The 21,930-nt window shown below is 35.0% G+C and overlaps 3 protein-coding genes across 5 annotated transcripts in view; 2 read left to right on the forward strand and 1 right to left on the reverse strand.

The window, feature by feature from the left end:
- Window positions 1-42: 42 nt before the first annotated feature.
- LOC141822425 (BTB/POZ domain-containing protein FBL11) lies at window positions 43-12,642 on the forward strand. Its single transcript, XM_074709873.1, has 19 exons — window positions 43-227; window positions 344-394; window positions 898-1,018; window positions 1,229-1,361; window positions 1,489-1,538; window positions 3,806-3,894; window positions 3,972-4,071; window positions 4,263-4,299; window positions 4,412-4,557; window positions 7,766-8,324; window positions 8,579-8,857; window positions 9,191-9,336; window positions 10,578-10,916; window positions 10,989-11,232; window positions 11,323-11,378; window positions 11,730-11,810; window positions 12,072-12,116; window positions 12,205-12,273; window positions 12,346-12,642. The coding sequence occupies exons 1-19, from the start codon at window positions 46-48 to the stop codon at window positions 12,514-12,516; spliced, it is 2,898 nt and encodes a 965-aa protein (XP_074565974.1). The 5' UTR covers window positions 43-45; the 3' UTR covers window positions 12,517-12,642.
- A 1,531-nt stretch (window positions 12,643-14,173) lies between these two features.
- On the forward strand, window positions 14,174-19,764 carry LOC141822422 (uncharacterized). 3 transcript variants are annotated; one of them, XM_074709871.1, is made up of 4 exons: window positions 14,174-15,818; window positions 18,803-19,037; window positions 19,236-19,377; window positions 19,457-19,764. In XM_074709871.1, exon 1 carries the CDS (start codon window positions 14,246-14,248, stop codon window positions 15,635-15,637), a length of 1,392 nt encoding a protein of 463 aa, XP_074565972.1. In that variant the 5' UTR covers window positions 14,174-14,245; the 3' UTR covers window positions 15,638-15,818; window positions 18,803-19,037; window positions 19,236-19,377; window positions 19,457-19,764. The 3 variants fall into 3 exon arrangements, with proteins under 3 accessions (XP_074565972.1, XP_074565970.1, XP_074565971.1); XM_074709869.1 differs by having other exon boundaries at window positions 19,236-19,764; XM_074709870.1 differs by lacking the exons at window positions 18,803-19,037; window positions 19,236-19,377; window positions 19,457-19,764 and adding an exon at window positions 17,395-18,763.
- Window positions 18,784-21,930, reverse strand: part of LOC141822424 (DNA glycosylase/AP lyase ROS1-like) — a 50,787-nt gene continuing 47,640 nt past the window's right edge. The window contains 2 exon segments of the mRNA XM_074709872.1: window positions 18,784-18,882; window positions 18,884-19,008. Coding sequence (XP_074565973.1) covers window positions 18,823-18,882; window positions 18,884-19,008 — 185 coding nt within the window. The 3' untranslated portion in view covers window positions 18,784-18,822.

Below are 21,930 nucleotides of genomic sequence, written 5' to 3' on the forward strand. Positions count from 1 at the left end.
CTAATTTCTGAATCGTGTTACGAAGAGATGTGGTGACTCAAATCCATGGCTTCCGCCGGTTCCGACGGCGACGTTGTCGTCCTCGAGCTGATTGATCCCGCCGCCTTTGAGGACGAGCTTCTAGCTCGAGAGGATCTCGCATCTATTTCAACTTCAGATATCGATTCCTGGAATCTCGATCTAATTCTCCTATCGCCGGCTATAAAAATTCTAGCGGCTCGAAGCAGGCAAGTCGACTTTACCGATGAGTTCTTTGGTGATTCGAGAATTCTTCTTGTTCCAGCAGCATGCGCCACCTAAATGTTGGATGTCGCCTCAAATGTCTTTCTGGGATTCCTTGCAGGCTTGTGGAACAATCCGCATATTTCCGTAGTCTTTTCTGTGGAAGCTTCAGGTTACATCCTCTGTTGAAAAGGAATTGTGTTTTCTTTTTCTTTTTGCAGTAAAATTTTGAATCTTCCTGATTCTTGGCTTTTGAGCTAGCATTTTTTCTTGCCATTTTCTTTTTAATGGAGTTCTTGTCATTTTTCACTATTTTGTTGTACAATTAGACAGCAGAGAAGAGTGTTTAATGGTTATGCGAATTGGTCTCATAATGTTCTTTGGCTTCTGAAAATTTTATCTGTATTATGGAATTTGCTATGTGAAGGCTTATCTTCAGCAATCATTGACCATTGCATTAGATGCTTTGAAAAATTTGATGATCCAGTTGTAGAACTTAGGCAATATGTAGTAATTTTGATAATTTAGGATGTTTTTGGCGCAATTATATACCTTGATTGTGCATATTATGACATTGTACCTCTCATCCTTAATCATAATAATTTATGATTTTTTTGGTTCAATTATTTATTCCATGGTCCTGCATATTATCACATTTTACTTTCATCCTTGCAGTGAATCAAGGCTTACACAGGTATCCATACAGTGGAACTTTGAAGGGTTCCTCACTTTCTTGCAGTTTATACATGGCTCCCAGCTATATATAACATCCAATGATTTTCTTCAGATTCTGGAGGCATGTTTACATACTTCTCGTGGATCAGAAATTTTTCATTCAAATACTGAAAAAGCTGGTTATTCATTTCCTCTATTCATCATTTTTGATGTCTGGAGGAAACATACCATTAATTCCTTAAAACTTGAGCTTTAATGATCCATGAAGATTTTTAGGTTCCATTCGAGGATTTGAAATAATACTTTAATTATTTTCCTTTTGTTTATCTAGACTTCTCTATATTTCGGTGTTGAGAGGCTTCTGGTAGAATGTGAGTCATGGTTTCATAAGATGACATATGCAAAAGGGCAACAACTTCCCCTGAACTTAGTAATTGAAGTCTGGAATTTTGGTTTAGAACATGGTAAGTGTCGAGTTGAAGAATTTTGTGCATAAATGATGACATCTAAACATTTCACGAAATTATGATGCTAACATGTGCAAATGCTCAAATGATGTTAACGTAAATTTTGACTGATCTGCATTTGCAGGTGTTGGATTTGTTCCAGAACTCTGCAAGGGCTATCTTGCTAGGAACTTTGTAGGTACAAGATGTGTTTAACCATGCTTTTATCTTGGTTTATTCCTACTTGGGTAGTTGTGTTATTTGTTTGTTCTACTTAACTGCATATAATCAATGTTTCAAAAACCGGACCGGAGATCAAACTGTTAAGATTATCTGGTCATTGATTCAACCAATCAAACTTGTCCAACTGGATATCTTGAGAAATAACAGCGTAGCCCTAATTTAGAGTTTATATTTACAAATAATTTTATATGAGTTTGCTAAATATATTAAAAACAATAACAAATCTACTAGTTTAATTGTCACTTTGAAAAATAACATTACGATATAATTTATTCTGTAACAAATATTTTAATTAAGGATAAATTCTATGTATATAATATTTTCAGTAATGAATTATTATGAATTTTATAAAATTTATATGTAATATAAACAAAAAATTCAAAAGAAAGCACAAACTCATATTATGGTAGATTCAAACCATGCAGTCTTGAAAAATGGTCAATCATCTAACCATTAGGCGAATAACCCAGTTTGTTATATTTGTGGATTGAGTTTATAACCCAATGTGTGTTGTTATATTTGTGTTGATTGCCAGTTTATAACAATTTTTACCGTTCATATAACAATGTGTGTTTTTCTTTCCAATCAGACCAGATTTATGGTTGGGTTCCGGTTAACCCGTTGAGCCATCCGGTTTGATCTTAAAAACATAATATATAATTAACCATTTCATAGATATGTTTGCCTTGGAGATTTTGGAGATTGCTTATTTAATTCTTGTAATGGTAAAGTTGCTGCCGTGTGACCTGTTGGTCACGGGTTCAAATCGCAAAAACAGCCTCTTGTAATGCAAGGTAAGGTTGTGTACAATAGATGCTTCTTCAGGACTCTGCATTGGCGGGAGTTTCGTGCACCGAGCTACCTTTGCTCTTATTTAATTCTTGTATATTGTTGGACAACAGTCTCATACTGATTTTTCATGCTTTACTGTTGCACCCAGTTTTCCATACTTCAATTTTGTTTTTAAATAGCTGATACCCTACTACTGTTAAAATCTCAGCATTCCTGTCTCTTCAAGTTGAATTATAGATACAAAAGTTTTATTAAAGCAGCAATCAACTTATTGATATTGGAAGATCATAAAATTTTTCCAATGTCTCATTTCCAAGTCCCAATAAGTATAGGAAGAAGCCGCACCAAATACATATTTTTTCTACCAACCTTTTCCAGTGTTTCATTTTGTCCTTTCAAGTGAATTTGACAATCTTCCAGTATAGGCTTTTAATTTGATGGGTAACATCGATGAAGCTACTATGAACTCTATAAACTTAGTAGAGGAGAGCAGATTAATAAAATAATCTTAAATCTTTGTGTAGTTTGAGATTCAGAAGTGAAGGAAATCATTTTGTCTTCTAATAGTGGGCAAATTGGCTTGTATTATTTAGATGGGTATTGAACTGTCAATATAAGAAAAGGATCATTTAATACTTTGCATTTAGGTTTTATATATTGTTCCAATACTAATTAACAATTTGACTTTTGTGATAATAAGATAACTGGCAACTATTAGAAGGGATCCGATTAGGAGAGCCAACCTAGGCCTTAGCACACTTGGAGCTAACATTAATGGTTCCATTATTAAAAAAGTGCATATTAATGACAAAACGATTTTGTCACTAAAATTTAATAATTTGTCACTATAAGCTTTGGTTGCTTTGGAGACAATCATTTTGGTACTAGATTAGTTGGTCTAAGTCTCATAGTTAAAAACTATTAGTGATAATAAATTAATTGATCCATTAGTAATTGTGATGCTAGTGACAACTTTTTTTCATTATTAATTGACAATCTATTTTAAAATATCACCACTAAATGTTACAATTGTGATAAAATTTTATTATAAAAGATTTTTCGTCATACATATAATTATTATCTGCAACTTTATCATCAAAATACTTTTGGTGACAACTATTTGATACTAGTTGTGACTAAAATTTCATGTTATAGTGGTCCAGCATTGAATGAAGATAAATTCAAAGTTGACCAATAAAGACTTTTGAATCCTCATATTGGTGTTTGGATAAGCAAGCAAGTGCTTGTCCATTCTTGATATTTCATCCAGTATCTTAAAGCATGTAATAGATAATTCCTTATTTTGTTTGGTTTGAATTTGAACATGTTTCTTATTGTATTTTCTTCCAAAAATATGTCTGTTAATTGGTTAGTTCGTCAATCATGATAAAGAGTAATATGGATTTTTTTTTAAAATTTTTTTATAGGCATGGATTACATCATGGAGCTCATTTCCTGATATTCCTTATGATCTATTACATTCCTGTATTGAACATCCTCTGCTGACTTTGGATAGGTTGGTTATTTGTCTTCTATAGATTGAGTTGTCAAACTAGATCTACAAACTAATTTCTTGTTGCCATTTATATCTAGTGAGAGGCAACTATGCGAGGCATTAATAAACTGGATTTCTACAAATCGAACGTCCTGGAAAGGCTCATCAAGTAATTATCACTTCAACATTCTTAAGAAGGTAAAAGATTAAAGTTTCCTTCACATATCATGGAAAAGAAATCTGCTATCACCAAAGTTTCAGAAATTCTTTACTGGATGCAGATGCTTCTATTTTTGTAACGTATGATTCATAATAGTTGACAAGTTAAATTGTTTGTGAAGGAACTGCTTTCTTCTTTTGCTGAATGATCTTATCTCTTTCCTGACCAGGTGAAGATCTGCCTTCTACCATTAGAGTTCATTGCAGGTATTTCTTAACTCGGTTTAGCTGCTTGTGAAAGTAGATTTTCTTTATTTTGTTGATTTTGTTCTAACTGTCATTTAGAACTAGCTTAGGTAGTGTTCCTATGCACCTGTAGGTTTGGGAAGAGACTTATCACAGCTTGATGTAGAGGGCAGTTGTACTATTCTGGATCTGTTGAAAGATTGCTCCTCAAGCATACATCGTGCTGTTGAAGGAGATGAGTTGGATGATTTGAGAATTCGAGTGACGGAATATACTGAGGTTTTTATTCTGTTATTTTTTTTATAGTTATCAGTTGCTTCTTTTGCTGAGATTATCATTTCTTTTTTAATAGATTAAAAGATGTTTTTTCTTGTTGATCTTTCTTCAAGAATCTGACTTTAACAATTTATGTTTCTATGCTTGTTTGGGGAGTTCAAATGTATAATTGTATGCCTAGTTGAAGCCAATTTGCTTGCTGATTTAAAATTCACATAACAACCTGTCATTTCGTGTGAATCTGTTATTTTAATAGAAAGGATGGAGAAAAAAAGAAATTGTCAAGAAGTAAGAAACTTGAAATTGTTTTTTCATTCTCAATAGACTATTTAGGGCTTGTTTACCCTTGAGGATGAAAAGTGGACAGAAAGGAATCCATATAGGAATCTTTGGAGGGAGGAGATGATGAGGGATCAACATCCATTCAATTCAAATCTGTTTAACTAGTGAAGAGAAGAAAAAAAAAGGAAAGAAGGAGAGAAAAATTAAAATAACCTCGTTCCCTGTCTTCTGTCTTTTCTGCACTGATTTAGCACAACACCACTCCATTCTAATTGCCTCCTCGACAAAGAGGAATGACGTTGTTGTTGATCTCTCGATCATTTCCTTCTCCCAATTCAAATCCTAATGTTCTTCACCCGCACTTGCATCTTCTTCTCAATAGAACTTGTTTGCAGCAGGAGCTCTTTACCAAATCACTCCAGTCGCCTTCAGGAGGGCGTCACACACTTGTACTTTTGCCAGCTTGTCTTCTCAATGATACTAGCAACCATGGTTTAAAATATCGAGCCGTGCCAAAGTTTTAGTCCCAAATCAGAACGATATAATTTTGGTACCGTATCGTGCCGTGCCGGTATAGTTTCGATATTTTTAAATATAAAATATATTAACTAAAAATAAAAATTTAATCTAAATATTTAAAAATAAAAAATAAAAAATATTTATATATATTAAATTAATGGAATAATTTTATTAGACTTTAATTAAGTCTATTTAAATTATCCTAATTATAGTTAGGAGTTGATTAAAATTATTAATATAAGTTTTTATTAAAAACTTAAGTTAAAAAACCTGCATTATCACTGTTCTGCACGACCGAGGCACACGCGGCCCTGCATGACTTTTCCGGAGGCGTCGCCGGTCCTGCGTGACGCCTTCGGAGGCGTCGCCGGTCTCGGGCGGCGATGCCTTTGGGCGACAACGTCCCGACACAATATTATCACTGTTCTGCACGACTGAGGCATGCATGACCCTCGCGATGTCTCCGGAGGTATCATGGGCCCGCGCAACGCCTCCGGATAGCATCCCGACTCGGAACCGCTAGTGCGGTGCCGGTCCGTTGGCGGAACGAGAAATTCATCGGTATCGAGCGAAACAACTTGAGATTTCAATCCATGCTAGCAACCTCAAAGATCCACTATGGGGATGACTTATGTTGTCCTTTATGAGTCTCTTTCGATGTCCATCACCTCATCACCAAGTTGCACCACCCTAACTATCTAACATGAAGCTTCTATGGCGCCATTGGTGGAGATGCCCGAAGATGACCATTTGCCTAACACTTGCATTGTTGTATTCGACTTCATTATCTGCATGCCTCAGTACTTGGGGCAAAACTAAGATTTCAAGTGGAATTAGTGGAAGACTTTGGCTTCTGCCTATTTTGGGGTGGTTGGATTTTGGAGAACAATCAAATCTACAGAATGAAATTGATGCCCTTCCCTCCTAATTTTTGTGCAGGTAAATAGTGGATGGAAGCCCCATACCTTGACCTTGTGCCCATCTATAGAAGTAAATTCCATCTTTCAGAGTAAACAAAGGTTTAGTTCTACATCCCTATCATGACAAATCGAGTACATTTAGAAATTTTGGATACAACTAGTGAAATAATTGTTCTAGCTATAATTTTGATAATCCACCCATTTCATAAAGTATTCAACCTAGTTTAGCAGTGATACCCAATATTCAGTGATCCCTTCCCTAGACTTATTCATGTTTCTGCAAGTCTTATCAAAGGGTTTGTAGCAACTTTTTTTTTCTTTGACAAGACGTTATAAATAAGACATTCTCAAATAGCTCATTGTGGCTTCAGAAAATCCAACAACTACTATCTTGCTTATACAAAAACAAAATACAAGTAATTAGTAGTACAAAGTTTCAAATTTTAATTTTTGATTTAGTTACTATTTATGGCGATTGTATTTGTGTTTCAAATTTTGTTTTGTGGCACTTGGCAAGAGTGAAAATTTTCATTTTGCTTGTCGACTGACATGCAAGATGGTGTGAAATCTTTAGTACGTGTGTGTATCCTTCATCACAAGCTTATCCTTCATTTGTGACGTCCATAAGCAAATTCTTCACTTGCATCATCATTTGTGAGGTCATCCTTTATTCACGTCATTGCCCATGAGCTCATTCTTTGTCTGTGAACTTGTCCGCGACTGAGCTAGTAGGAAAGAAAGCACGAGGTAGGGGTTTGAATCCCACTTGTGTCAAAGAAAAAAAAAATCTGACCAATGCATGTGTTGGGAGGTAGGGGTCAATCATACATGAAGAGGGAGTGTCATCCACATATAAAAGGAGTATTAACAACAAATGTATAAATTGGTCCGACTTCTTATATAGGACTCAGCTTGATCAACAAAGACACTAGCCTGCCAACCTAGTAGAATCTCTCATATACACACCCACCCACACGTGTTTTTTGATTAGGGTACTCTATTAAAAGAATATGCAAAATAAAAAAGTTTTATAGACAGAAGGGGATGAAAATTCTGTTTATTTAATCCTAGTACAGTAAATGTTGATTGTTAGTTTTATAGACAATCATGGACAAGGTGCTTCTCAAAGAAAATGTCAAGAGTGTCTTTGACGTCAACACAAATGAAATCTTTGTATGAGAAAGTACCTGTATGATCTTTGTTCTTTTATGCATCTTCTTTAAAAATACTAGTCCTGTTCTAAGTTGTATGCCCAATAAGCTCAATAAGATGTTTAATCTTTGAAGTTCAACATTGTTAAGCCTGGTTTTCTAATCAGCAATGGAAAATAAGACTTGATATGAGTAGTATCTATCTTCTAATGTATTATGGGTTTTAATATGCAATCATGCTGTTGTGTTTTCAATTTACTTTACCACAAAGTGAATTTGCTATTGTTTAGTAGTGATTTGGAAAGGCGCAAAATTCCTAATTTACTTTTTGTCATCCAGAAAATTGTTCTTTCCGGCTGCATTCACATAACAGCTGCTTCAATTCTTCTGGCGCTGTTTTCATCTGATTTGGAAATGACATCCAAGAAAAGAATAATGCATGCTTTTACAGAGGCTGATAGTGGCAGAATGAACAACAATGTGAGGCTAGAGAAGCCATTAAGATTATTTACCTTTAGTAATGTACGTGAGGTGGATATTTCTAAGTGCCCAAAGTTGCACATTGTTGCCACAATTAAATGTTTAGCTTTGGCATTTCCATCACTGAGTATCCTGAGGGCCTCTCACTGTTCACAGTTTAAAAATGAAGATTTATATTTTTTGATACAAAACATTCCTAAACTCACTGAAGCTGACATTTCTGTTGATGTGAGTCCTCTTTTACCTGCAAAAGTATATGTTGTATCTACAAACATCGAAGAATATCGTGTTTCCAATACCAGTTCATATGCAATGCTAGAAGACAAATCATTGTTCAGTGTTGCTAGGCCCACATTGGAAAATCCAATTATGTCAAATATCTCAAAACTCACACTCGAGGGACGACGTGATATTACTGGTAAGACTGCAGCATCCTTTTGTCAAATATCTTAAACCATAGCTCTTAGTGAACACCTGTTCTTCACTTATTATTCTCTATTTACCTCTCAACAAGATAGTACTATGGAGATGATATATTCAGTTCATTGCTCACAATGTACTTATCTAGTACTAGACAAAATGTATTTTTTTAAAAATTTATTGTTATATTCGATCAGTTAAATTTACCATTCAAAACTGGGCAGTTATAATTTCTTGTTCATTTATTTCCAGACGTAGATTTGTTGAAGATATCTGCTCTATGTGGTTCTTTATCTTACTTAAACATCAAAGGCTGCACTGCAGTAACAGATATGGGGATATCAACACTTGTAAGCAAGTGTCTGAAAATCCAATCTCTTTTTCTATCATATACATCCTTCGGTAGAAATTCAATTGAGGTGCTTTGTTCAGACTGCTTATTGATTCAGAAATTTACGGAAGTCGATGATCACAAATATTCAAAGACGATTGCCTATAGGCTCCAGCAACTTCATATTGATGGTTGTAAAGGTATTGAAATTCACTCTTCTAATTCAACATCCACAAGCTGAAACCATAGGCATTTTAACTTGAACTTGAACATTACTAGATCTATGATGCAACAAAAACAACCAACCTTTTATCCCACTAAGTGGAGTCGGCTATATGGACTCTTGCACCATTGGACTTGATCCCTTAACATTATTAGAATTTTGATGTTGGAGGGAAACTATTGATTATTCATTTTGTAAACAAGTACTGAATTTGGCTTTTCATAATTGCTTTGGATGCATAATTGTTTTCTTGGCTTTACATGACTTATCTATACAAGGACAGCTATGGTAAGTTGAAGTTCTTGCGCAGGTGTGGACCGAGATTCTCTCTCACAACTGATGTGTTGTTCATACATGTTAAAGGAACTGATATTAAGGGAAACTGCTATTAATGATGATGCTCTTTACAATTTTTCGGGTTCCTTCCTTGAAAGTCTTGATGTTTCCGAGACTCTGGTAATTACCTTTTTAACTCAACAATTTTTTTTAAAGTAATATTTTGTTAATTTTGGCTGTCAGCATATTAATAATTCCCTTTTGTTAATTTTGGCTGATTTTCAGTGAGTTTATAAACTGTTTCCCTTGTGGACCATGCTTTATCATTCCTCTCATTGCATTCTATTGTGCTAATCTAAACTAGGTCTGTGTTCAAATAGGCATGCATGACAACTAGCTATAGGTAAGTTTTGTTATTCTTTATTTTTCCAAATCACATGGCCAAAATTTAGTTTGCTAAAACACATAAAGCACTAACCAGCTGCTGTATCCTCTGATATTGAGTTGTTTGATGTGTGAGTTTTAGAATTAATAAAAATTTTGGGGTTACAACCTTAAAGGTGAAGTGTGCAGCCTTAAGTGGTTTACTTTTGTTAGACAATATATGAAACCTAGTCTAGGATTGACCTTAGTCTGATATCTATGTTTAGATAGAACCACCAAACATTAGAGCTAGGCGAAGGGGAACATGCCTCTGCTCATAGACTGACCGCCAAATCACTGCAATTTGAAGTCAGAAGTCGGAAGTTGGAATTATGTGAAGGGCAGCATGCATCTTCTGACAACTCACTACCAAGCCGCTACGTGGACTTTTGGTGAATGTGATCATCAGTCCTACCAACCTCAGCTCGTGATTCAACAGTTTGCTGACAACTGTGCCTCACCGAGATGCAAGAACAACCAGTATCAACATCTGCTCCTGATTCGACTGCCTATGTACTCCAACTCTTACTAGAGTTTTTCAGATCATGATCAAAGGGATTGTCGCCTGCTCATTTTGTTAGCTTAGATTTTGCTCCACCTGTATGTGAATATCATGCTATCTTTCATTATTTTCACACCTTTTTTTTTTTTTAGCTTAGATGAGTTTTTCTAGTTTAATATCTGGGTCGTGTTTTTTAGTTCTTCAAGCCGGGCATATATAAGATCTATGCTTTAGCTTAAGTGTGAGTGGTAGATAATATAGAAAAACTAATCTAAGGTTTACCTAGTCTTGTGCCTAGGTTTAGATAGAATTTGCTATTTGGATAAATTTAATCATACTCAAGGATTATAATTACGAGTTATAGTTCCATAGAATAATCATACTTACAGTCTCTCCTTTCCCAATATTCTACAACTTATATAGTAAAATGACAGACCAGCTTGAGATAGGTTACTTTTGTTCTAGCTTTTGATTTATTTGTGCTTGGAAAATTCAGGTTTCTTTGGAAGCTTTGTCATTGGTAATTAGGAGAAACCCAGATATTCGATGCTTGAAAGCAACTGGTTGTACAAATCTGAATCAGTGTGTTGTAGACAATCTGGCATTAACAAGCTATAATGACACAAGAAATCACTTCTTTGAAGTCACTCGTCATTGCATTCTGGAAGAAATGGCATTTGGATGGGGATTTTCTTCCTTATCAGTGGAAGAGTTGCTACACCTGAATTGCTTAAGGGGCATAACTATTGGTCTTGGTGCATCACCAGGCCATCATATGCTGAATGCACTTCCCAAAATTTGCCCCATGTTGCAGTCTGTTATCCTCATTTTTCAGGTAAAACTTAATACTGTATCATTTAATCTCACTTGATGCCTTTTCAATATTTTTTGTTTTTCTTTTATGCAGGTAATTTCTGACAGTATTTTAAGAAGTATTGGGGAATCATTAAAAAACCTAAGGGTATTACATCTATGTTGCTGTCTTGGTGATTTGACTTCCTTCAATTTTACAGCCAGAATGCATCTTCTGAGGATATTAAGGTTAGAGAGGGTAACCCCATGGATGACAAATGAGGATTTGTCTGTCCTTACTAAGAACTGTCCACTTGTGTTAGAGTTTTCATTGACGGGGTGTAAACTTCTTGATTCAGGTGTTGTACCACAGTTGCTTGTGTATTTTCAATATATTGCATAATGTGCACTAATTGTTTTATTGTTCCAAAACTTTCACATATTTTCAGCCTCACAAAAAATCATTGCAGATGGATGGCCAGGCTTGACATTTATCCATTTGGAGGTTTGCATGCTAAACTCTGAATGCTACTGCTAGTCTGTTGTTGATTATATTTATCAGCAGATGAAAATCATTTTGGAATGCTTAAGGAATTTATCTTTAAATGAAGTAGCATTTGAAGCTGTAGCATTTCTATATATAAATGCTATTTTGTGAAGTTTTAAGCAAGCTAGATAATACAAATTTCAAATGCATAACATATCTTATTCCTTGCATGGTCTTGTAACTTCCCATTTCTATTATCAAAATTCAGGAAGGCTAGATGCAATTTTATGAATTTGTAGTACAACTTCCCAGCATTTGTTGCATGGTCTTGTCAGTTTATATATATACCTAAAAGCTTACGAAATGCAGGAATGTGGACAAATTACTTCAAGTGGGGTTTCTTCTCTTTTCAATTGTAAGGCTATTGAGGATTTATTGCTGCGGCACAATGTGAGTGCTTAGCTAATGCTTCTATTCAACCTAGACCATAATGCTCCATTAAACATTAAATTCAAAGTCCTTATCAGTTCTCATTCTTTGTTTGCTTCTTGTTTTTTTTTTTTTTTTGCTCTCTACCTAATTTTTTGTTATTCTGGGATGGTTTAGAACTGATCTAGAAGAAATTCCAGGAAAACAAGAGATTATGAATAGGACTAGAATTAAACCACAATTGAAAATTTGTCTCTCATCGTTATTATTTCATGATCACAGGGAAAAGGTATTGGAAGGAAATTCATACATGATGCTACTTGTTCCGTAAGTTATCTTCCCTCTCCAAAACCAGTTTGTCTATGACTTTGACGATTGATAACGCAATAATTGTTATTCCTCCTCATCAATATAGTTGCCACTCCTACGGAAACTAGCATTGGATCTCTGCGATGCTTGTGATGGAGGTTTTGACAGTCCACAAGTAAGGGGCCTTGGTTTTCAAGTTTATCACTTGAGCTTTGAACTTTATTCTCAACTCTATTCTTCGTTTCAGCATGCTGAAAGGTGCTTTCTCAGTGTGGTGATGATAAGTCGCTGCAAGTCCCAGAAATGCGCATTCGAGTCTCTTGCGGTCGGGAGTTGTCGGTCGGTGCACAAGGACACCATCGTTCTTGAATGGAACTGCAAGGAGGCAAGAACATCGGTGGTGAAGGAGAGGATCTAGCGTACAAAACTATATCCTTTTCTGCACGACATTGTGAGTGTTATTCACTAGATTTAACATTTCATTGCTTAAATTTTGTTTCTATAAAGAATTTGTGATCCTCTATGTATAATAGACGACTTTCCTTCAGTAAGTTTAGAATATAATTTATACATCTAAAATATTCATTCATAATGAAATTTAAACTCTCATTTTACTCTTCTGCATTCTATTTGGATAGGATGAGGAGGTTCATTAATGAAAAGGAAAGAGAAGGGAAGAAAAGTAAAATATTTATGTTCTCTTTATTGAAGAAGGAAGAGAAAGTTTATTTGAAAAGAATAAAAAAATAAAAATTAAATATATAAAATTATAAAAATATTTTCACTCTTTAAATTAAATAATAATTTAATTTTTTATAATATTAATATTTTTTTATAAATATAATTAATTATTTTTTAAATAAAAAATTAATTTTTTTATAGAAGAGTTTATCGTATTATTCATTACTCTATTAGATGAACTAAAAGATTATATTTATAAATTTAATTTATGTATTTTAAGTGAGCTACGTGTTCAGTGTGCAGGCTTCGATACATCGCTTTGAAATATATTATTCTATTAAGTTTTTTTGTTTTATAAGTTTTTCATGAAATATCATAAATGTTATATTATTACAATATGTGATAGTGATTTGAAATGACGGATATATTCGTAATAGGAGAATGATTAGCTTATAGATTTATTGAATAAAAAAAAAATTTATAGTTATCTAATAACGAGTAGAGATTTCGATAAAGAAGAAAAGAGCGAAAAGATTGTGCTCCACAAGAAAACTTAGAAAAGTTTAGGTTAAATAAATTAAATAAGTCATTTGAGAATTAATATTTTGAAATAGGAATAAAATTAGAATAAATAATATTTAGAGTTATCTTTCCTTTTCTTATCTTCCAAATTAGAGTGTAAGAAAATCTTCTTTTTCATAATAAGGAAGGTTAAAACTTATTTTTTCCTCTTTTCCCTTATTTCTTTTTAAATAAGTTTCAAAATTCTCTTCCCCTATGTCTATACTTCCTAGAGCTGTCAAACGGATCAATCCATGACGGGGCAAGTCAACTCACTAAAAACCTATCATATAGCAGGGCGGGACGGACTGACCCACCAACTTGGTGAGTTGAAAAATCTTTCCAATCCAATCCAACCCAAGGCAGGTTGCGGATTAGGCGGGCCAACTCATAAGTCTTAAAAAAAAAATAAAAAAATATTAAAAATATTTAAAAATTTAAATTTGAATTACAGTTTAAATTGATTAAGTTGAAAATTTTAAACTTGAATTGTAATTTTTAAATTTGAATTGTAACTTAGACGGATCAAACCTACTAATTCATTGAGTTTTTTATTTTAATTTTAAAATTTAAAATAAATAAATAAACTTTCTCAACCGCGGATCAACCTACATGAGTCGCGGACTAACCCACACGGATCGTAAGCCTAGGTGGATCAATCTATCTGAACTCAATTTAAAATAAATTAATAAAATTTTAATCTAATCTATTTAAATTATTTGACAGGAGAACAATCCGACAGTCCAATCGGCTATAAACCTTTCTCCTCCTCCTCCTTCTTCTTCCTCTTTTCTAGGTTATTCATGCGATTGTACACTCTAAAACAGCTTATTATAAATATTCAAATCCGACCAATTTAAATTGGGTACAATTATTGCCCGCAGCCATCCTGAATTAAACGCAGGATGGAGGCTGGTGAGTTCGAACGGCTGTCGCCCTCCCGCTTCGTCTCCTTCGCCTTCCCCAACCCCCAACCCGGCGATCCCTACGCCGATCCCCTCCGAGTCGCCGTCCTCGATTCACCCCTTCCTGAATCTGCGCCGCCGCCTCGCACGGCAGCGATGCTGGTTCCCCCTGGCCGCGAGGATGACTGGGTCTTCTGCACTGCCGCCGGACAACTTCAGCTCCTCATCTCTTCTTCAGGAGACCCATCCATCTCCCGTTTCATACTGATCGGTGGTCAACCCTCGTCGACGCCGCCCAAGTGCTACTCCCGTAACGAGTGGGATCCCGATTCGGATCGTCTCCACCGGTTCCAGCAACTCCTCACTCCTCTTCTCCTCGCCCTATCCCCAAAGTCCTCTTTTAGCGACGGCCTTCCTGATATTCCGTTTCTCTCCTTCGAAGACGATGTTATTCGTATCACCCCTGTGGAGACGTTGGTCGGTCCCTCCGTAGGAGAGATGCTGGTAGAGGACGTGGAGCTCGATCGGTCCTTGTCGCCCAAGCTGAGAAGGAGGTTGCGGTTCAAAAGGATGCCGAATCTGGTACAGTCCCAAGTGTATCTTCTTCCCGATTCCTCCTCTTCTTCCAGATTTGGGTCATTTCTGCCGGAGAAAGGATCGTTGTTACAGCCATATCTCAGGCCTATGGTTGCTAGTCTATCGCTGATTTCTCCGGCGGTCGATCTACAGATCCAGTCTGGTTTGATGCCACGGGTTCTATGTGTCGGGGTGGGTGGCGGAGCTCTACTTATGTCCCTGAGATTAAAATTTGGTTTCGATGTCTTGGGAATCGAGGCCGATGAGGTAGTTCTTGACGTAGCGAAGCGGCATTTTGGGTTGACTGAAGACGATTTCCTTAAAGTTGGTCTTGGTGATGGGCTTGCTTGTATCAAATATTTAAGCATTTTGCAGACTGGAAAAATTGAAGACATGAAAAATGGTGAAACTAGTCGGGAACTGGTGAAATTGCTGAGAGGATATTCTTCTGGATTTGATGTCGTAATGGTGGATTTGGATTCAGAAGATGCCAGCAATTGTGTCTTTGCTCCTCCTTTGGAGGTTGTTGAGAAAGGTGTTCTTATGGCTTTGCGAACCATAATTAAGGAGCATGGAGTTGTGACAGTGAACGTTGTTCCGTCCTGCATGTCCTTTTACAAGCAAATGATTGATGATTTTGGTAGTTTTTTTTCTGAAGTGTATGAAATAGATGTTGGCAACGGAGAGAACTATGTCCTGGTTGCAACAGCCTCACCTGTTGATATTCTTGAAAGAAATTCTGAGGACTCTTTTTTCAAAGAGTTGAAGGAAGTAGTTGGACAAAAGTATGTAGATGCTTTAAGAAGAATATGTTGAGAAAGTTGCTATTTCTAAGTTATAAGGATTCTGAAATCTGTATCTTCTGCTCTGAGCAACTTGTTCTGCTTTCTGGCCATGAAAAAACACTTATTTTATTATGCAAGGAAGTGGAGTTCAGAAAGAGCTTAGAGATGCTTCTTGAGGATGTTTCCAACTATCTCAATAGCTTGGCTAACAGGTGGTATCTCTTGACACCTTCTTTGTTCATAGCTTTACCTTATTTTACCATGTCTTTTCTTTCTGTCTAATCATGTTTAATTAATTTATAAAATGGTATATTCTAGATTTGATGATATAACAGGCACTATACATATTTTCTAGAAATGCAAAAAAAATCTTGTTAATGAAACAATTTCAATATACTAATCTAAGATCCATGTCATAGTCTTCGTAATCTCACAATACAAACTTTTTTCATAGTTGTCAAAATAAGGTGATATTGTACAGATAGCTCGTGTTGGACCAACATTGACAAAAGTTGATTTGATCTTTCCTAAGGAATCAATTATCTTATGAAGATTGAAGAGGGAAATTTATTATATTTCAAAGCTGGCTTGATCCATGAAGTCCATATAAGCTTATTCATTTTGATCTTCAAATCACATGAGTAATGCTGCACACTTCATACACATGATCAAATATAAATGTCTAACCTAAATCACATTGCTAAACCATCAAAATCACTGTGCTTAGGCTTAACCACAAAGAGGAACTATTGAACCAATGTCCCAACACTTTCCTTGATTTACATCATCAAAATTTAGGAGGAAGGATACCCATCACAATTCTGCAGGCTTAATTAGTAGCCAAATCACATTTGCTTAAATCGTGAAGATGTGGGCTCCATCTACCACTAAAAATGAGGCATCTTCGACGATTATCTTGGGACGGGCCTCAAAACCATAGAGTACACGACTAAAACCACATTTAAGTGAAAGAGCTTGTGACCTAATCTATGCAATAGAGTAGGGCGTGTTTGGGTGACTTCAGAATCAGATCATCATGAGAGGGATAGGTAGGCTCAGTACCATGTTAATGGGGAAATTATCTAGGGCATCCCCTCTACCTGTATGTAGATTTCTACTACTATTATTAACTGTACATGTACAATCCTCAGGTTGATATATTTACAATTATTTGGTCCTCTGCAGAATCACACTGAAGCATGCCCATCCATTGTCAGTGAAGATTGCATTTCAGATTCACTTTATTTCAAAATTGATCTCCTTAACTGAAATGAAAATAAAATCGTTCTCCCAAGCTTGATAAGATTTTTTTTTTTTTGAGTTCAAGACCAACTGATGGAGTCAAACTTCTGGATCAATCTGAAAATTTGCATTTGTTTTATGCACCTTGCTCATCAACTAGCCTCCAAATTATCTGGAATTTTGTTGCTGGGTGGTTCAACTTGTTAGGTGTCAAGTTACTTTTGGCTTATGAAAAACGATGATAGTTCTGGCACAACCATCAAGTTTAGTTACTTGCCCCAGGAGTAGTGGAGAAAACAAACCTTGGAAAGACTTGTAGTTTGACGGCTAAGTTTAGTATGAGATGTTTCTTTTTTGTCACATCAAATATATGACTGCAAGTTTCTATCATATCCCCTTCTATATGATAGTGATTTGTGAACTGCTTGGCTGGTCTGAATATAAGGATTAATGTTTCAAAATACTGTCTTTGATCACCTAATTTGATAGCTTGTCCTATCCAGCTGATGGGAACTTATCAAGACTTTCTATGCTTATTCGCTGCAGAACTGTCAGGACAAATTGACAAAGATCCTACCTAGGAACATGGCTGAACTACCTTGCAACAATATTGGATGTGCAGTTTGCTGTTACTAGTTGCTATCCTGAATGCCTCTTCTGTAGCTAATTGACATTTATGAATCTCAAGATTTCTAACATTGATTTCCACCATCTTCCATCATTTTTTATGTCTTAATTATTTTTTGTTAATTTTTATGCATTTTTTATTTCTTTGAACCTTAGGCTGAATCTATTATTCCCTCTGAACGTCTAACTGGACTCCATCAATTTGCTCAATTGCATTCAACAGTAAATCTGATAGGAATTCAAATGAGGTTGGCGTTCTTTAGGCTCATTTAGGAAGTAAAAAAGGGGTAAAGAAAGAATTACAAAATCATATATGGTCTGATATTTATGCACATTTTTTTGTGTCACATATCTTCCAGACCTTGTGTCAACGTAGAGATGTGGCTCATTTTAGGATTCGATAAAATCTATCTTAACCTTTGTTTTACCTCCTCTTAGTATTCCATAATTGCACCATTTGTTTTGTTGTATGCATTGGCAGCTCATACATCTTTACTCAGTTTCTTATTTATTCTGAAAGTTGCAGTTTTGTTGCTACAACGACTCATTTGTAAGTGCTTGAGATAGTGCCCATTGATGTGTGCTAACTTGTTAGAATTACCACGATTATCATTTGTTGTTCAATAGAGCAATTTAGTAATCGTTCTCTCTTGATGGGTTGATGAAAGCTATTTTTAATTCTCTTTTGTTCAGTATGTTTGACAATATTTGTTGTTAGTGATTCAGTAATTAAACCTTCATGAATCAATTTTTGTTCTTGCATTCTAGGTAAGCTCCTTGAAGCATCAACTAATGGAGGAAAAGTTATATAATTCACTTTTCTTCTCTATAAAATAGGAAGTTAGAGATAAAATTAGGATACCAGATGAGGATCACCATAGAACAGTTTATATGGTCATTAGGTAAAGAATACCATCAAGCTCAATCACTTTCTGAGATAGGAGCCAAGAAGCCACCAGAATGCTACATCGACTCTAGCTCATAATCAAACAGTACTTGTTCCATTCTGACCTTTATGGTCTGTGATCATAGACTAATTTCTCTTTTCTAAATGAAAAAACAGTTTTAAGTTTCTCATATGATTTAGTAAATTATAAACTGACATTGTGCAATACCTATTGTTGGATACCACAAACAAAGAAAGAAAATCACAACTAGTTTGCTATGTACAATGAAACTGCGAATGTTGAGACAATCTGTTGAACTTTTCCTCAGAAGTAGGCCCATTGCGATCAGGAAACATTGCAAGCAGGAAACAAGATAAATGATTATTGTTAGGGGTAGTTGCTACTACCATCAAACCTTCACTAACTTTGAGAAATTGTAGGTCCAAAGTGACTTTGAGTGTTAGAGGCAATGGTTCAAGTGATATATCCTCCTGCTAGCTGACTCGATACTCTGGCCTTCTCTTTATCGCTTCTGCTTCTGTAGACTTTTTGCTTTTGGGCATTTTATATGCTGGACAGTGCAATCTTGGGCAAAGAGGCTTTGGCGCTCTTGTTGTCCTGTCAAATCCTCTTACACAAACAAATCCTGTAGAACAAATCCAGAAAGAAAACCCTGTAAGTAGATTCCTCTTTAAATGTTCTGATTCTTAGAACTTAGGAACATTTCTAATGATTCTTATGCAATTTCTGAGTGACCATGTATTAAGATGCCAAGCCATTGCTATTGCATTATAAAATACATTCATTTTCTGCAAAGACAATTAGGAATCAATACTTGTTGCCCTAACTTTGTTTTGATTGTATCTGCATAAGCGCTGCAACCTTTTGGGGCACTACTGAGACTCCTTTGGAGATGCTAAAAACGGTGAGATGATCAAATTATAGTCTTCTCCAAGAGCAAAAGCAGGACTTCAAGAACTATTTAGACTTGCAATTTTGGAATTCATCAGAACATGTACTTGTTTATAAGACTTCTACACGTGCTTCCACATAAATAACTGCGACTTGAACATATTCTATATTTCTTAAAACAGTACAAGCTTGAGGAGGCCACTGAATTCAAGTAATATCCCCAGTGATGGCTTGTTAGAATTCTAGATTTCCATCAACGAGATTGGTGATCTCTAATCCTCTACATCCTGCTACTCGAAGCCTGATTATTTGGATGTTGGGAAAAAAGCAGTCTGGTATTGATTAATGCAAACAGAACACTAGGAGATGCTAAAGTAAATTACGAATTCAATTTCAAAACATTGTCAGGTTGAATTTCTGTTTCAATGTGTGATATTTCCCTGCAAGCTCATGTTCTCTATTCACAAGTCCTATCAATATTTTCCAGCATCGTCTTATCAATATGCATCCATCTCCTGTATATTTATGAGTTATTATTCTTTTTCAGTAAAAAGATAGAATCCACCACTCCAACGGTTTCACACGGTCAATTCCACAATCATTTGTGAGGAGGTAAATCGAAAAACTGCAGTTGACCACTACGAGGGAGGATATTGCCTCGGTTTTATTGAGATTTGATTCTTTCTGTCCATTTCAGCAAGTCTGTTCTACACTAATCAATTCAATCATGTTCCAGAAACTATGAATTATTACTCACGCACAATACTTTCAATGCTCTTCTAATCAAGTAGCTCTTACTCCCCTCCATAGAATCATTCGCCGAGAGTTGTCCCTTTGCAGGGTCCATTCCGAACAAATAGACAGGCATCCAGTTATTCAGCTATTGTGCTTTGCAGATGCAAGCAATTGTGATCCTCTACTTCCCTGCTGTCCTTGCACTAAACAGATACAAGGTATGTTATCTATTTGCAAATTCATTAGATCCGGTAGAAGTGGTAGATCTCCACTTCCACCTAATATGGCATGACTTAGATCATACATGATACGTGGGTCATGGGGGTTAGACATTAGGTATGGTCTATGCACAACATCCTTTGATTGCGTTTCCCATTTGGAAGAAAATTCTTACAAATACGCCGTAGACTCGACCTAATATGGCACCGTTGCACTATTGTCGGGGACAACTAAGCTACATTAGATCACGTCACAAGTGACCTTATCAAATTTATATCAATAAAATTACATCTTTTAACAACCCATTATTGATTTCTTATGGGCTAAAAAAAACTTAAAAGAGAGGAGGTTATTGTAAATTATTTTCGGACATCTGAATTCGTCTCGATACGTACTCAATCGTCGATCGTGTGCACACGAAAAAGTGCGTAGTATATCATCGATGTGTATATACGTGTTCTCAAATGTTCATCATTCTCATGTTATTATTTTTTTAAACTACTAGTGAGTTTTTATTGAAAGTTCACCATGAACACAGACAGATCCAGAAAGGGGCTGTCCTGGGCTATAATCCAATCTATTTTTTTAATTAAACATACATTAAGGCTAGGTAGAAATAAGATTTAAAAAGTGAAATCTGCTACCTTAGCGGTTTCATACGATCGATCCTATAATCATTTATGAGGAGATAAATTGAGAAATTAATTGACCACTATGGAGAGGTATTATCTTAACTTTATCAAGAGTTTAATCCACTTTAGTAATTCTATCTCATGATAACCAATTCAAGAAAATAAGACGGGGCTGATATGTATCTACCTTATTAATCCTCGATTAATTCAATATTTACTGTTGGCTGTTGCGTGCAAATTTAAACATCACTCTTCATTTATTTTTGAGGCATGGAATCCATTTAATTTGTATGTCTCTGTATTTTTTTTATTTTCATTGTACATGCACTTGTAATATCTTTTTATCTCTTCTCCTACCAATAATATTTTAAATACTAAGCATGTTTGCGAGATGTGAAAATAAAAGTTCAATATAAAAAAGATAAAATTATTAATGTATACATTTAATAAAGTAATTGAGTTGATTGATTATTATTTATTTATTAATTTTATTATTTTTTAAAAATATCATTTAAACTATTTCAAAATTAAATATCAATCTCTTACCTAGAAAAGAAAGATATTGATATGCTCTTTCTTAAATTTTTTTTTTGTCAAACTAGTGAAAGTATTTCAATTTCTACGATCTCTATAATGCAATATCAATTTAGTGAAAAATTTTCAATTCTTAATATCCAAATTTCTTCAACGACCATAAATTATCTTCTACTTATATTGAATAAAATTTAAGAAAAAAGAAATAGATATGTGAATATCATATTAATGTACGAGATGTGATAAGATGTTTATATCTAAAGATGAAACTTTATCAATTAGATATATTGAAGTATCTGAGTACAAAATTTGGAAATCAAGTTGGTTTTAAAAAAATAATTTCAAAAATTTCATTGATTGAAGTATTCGTCTTCAACAAATGAAGCATATTATTATTATTATTATTATTTTTTAAAATTATATTAATTCATCTAATATCTTGGTACTGGTTAATGAAGGATTTAACAATTGAAAATGATAAATCAAGGAAAAACACATCTTGCCCATATTGGGTATGTAATTTTTTCGCCTCATAT

The sequence above is a fragment of the Curcuma longa genome, chromosome 2 (assembly GCF_044706935.1).
Source record: "Curcuma longa cultivar G26 ecotype Majalengka, Jawa Barat chromosome 2, ITB_CL_G26_1.1, whole genome shotgun sequence".
Taxonomy (NCBI): Eukaryota; Viridiplantae; Streptophyta; class Magnoliopsida; order Zingiberales; family Zingiberaceae; genus Curcuma; species Curcuma longa.

Bases quoted from the DNA above. Each gene is read 5' to 3' on its own strand.
- LOC141822425 (XM_074709873.1), top strand. From the start codon at position 46: ATGGCTTCCGCCGGTTCCGACGGCGACGTTGTCGTCCTCGAGCTGATT. The intron at 9,337-10,577 runs GTAATTACCTTT...TGGAAAATTCAG, and splicing joins TTGATGTTTCCGAGACTCTG to GTTTCTTTGGAAGCTTTGTC. The intron at 11,233-11,322 runs GTGTTGTACCAC...ACATATTTTCAG, and splicing joins GTGTAAACTTCTTGATTCAG to CCTCACAAAAAATCATTGCA.
- LOC141822422 (XM_074709869.1), top strand. From the start codon at position 14,246: ATGGAGGCTGGTGAGTTCGAACGGCTGTCGCCCTCCCGCTTCGTCTCC.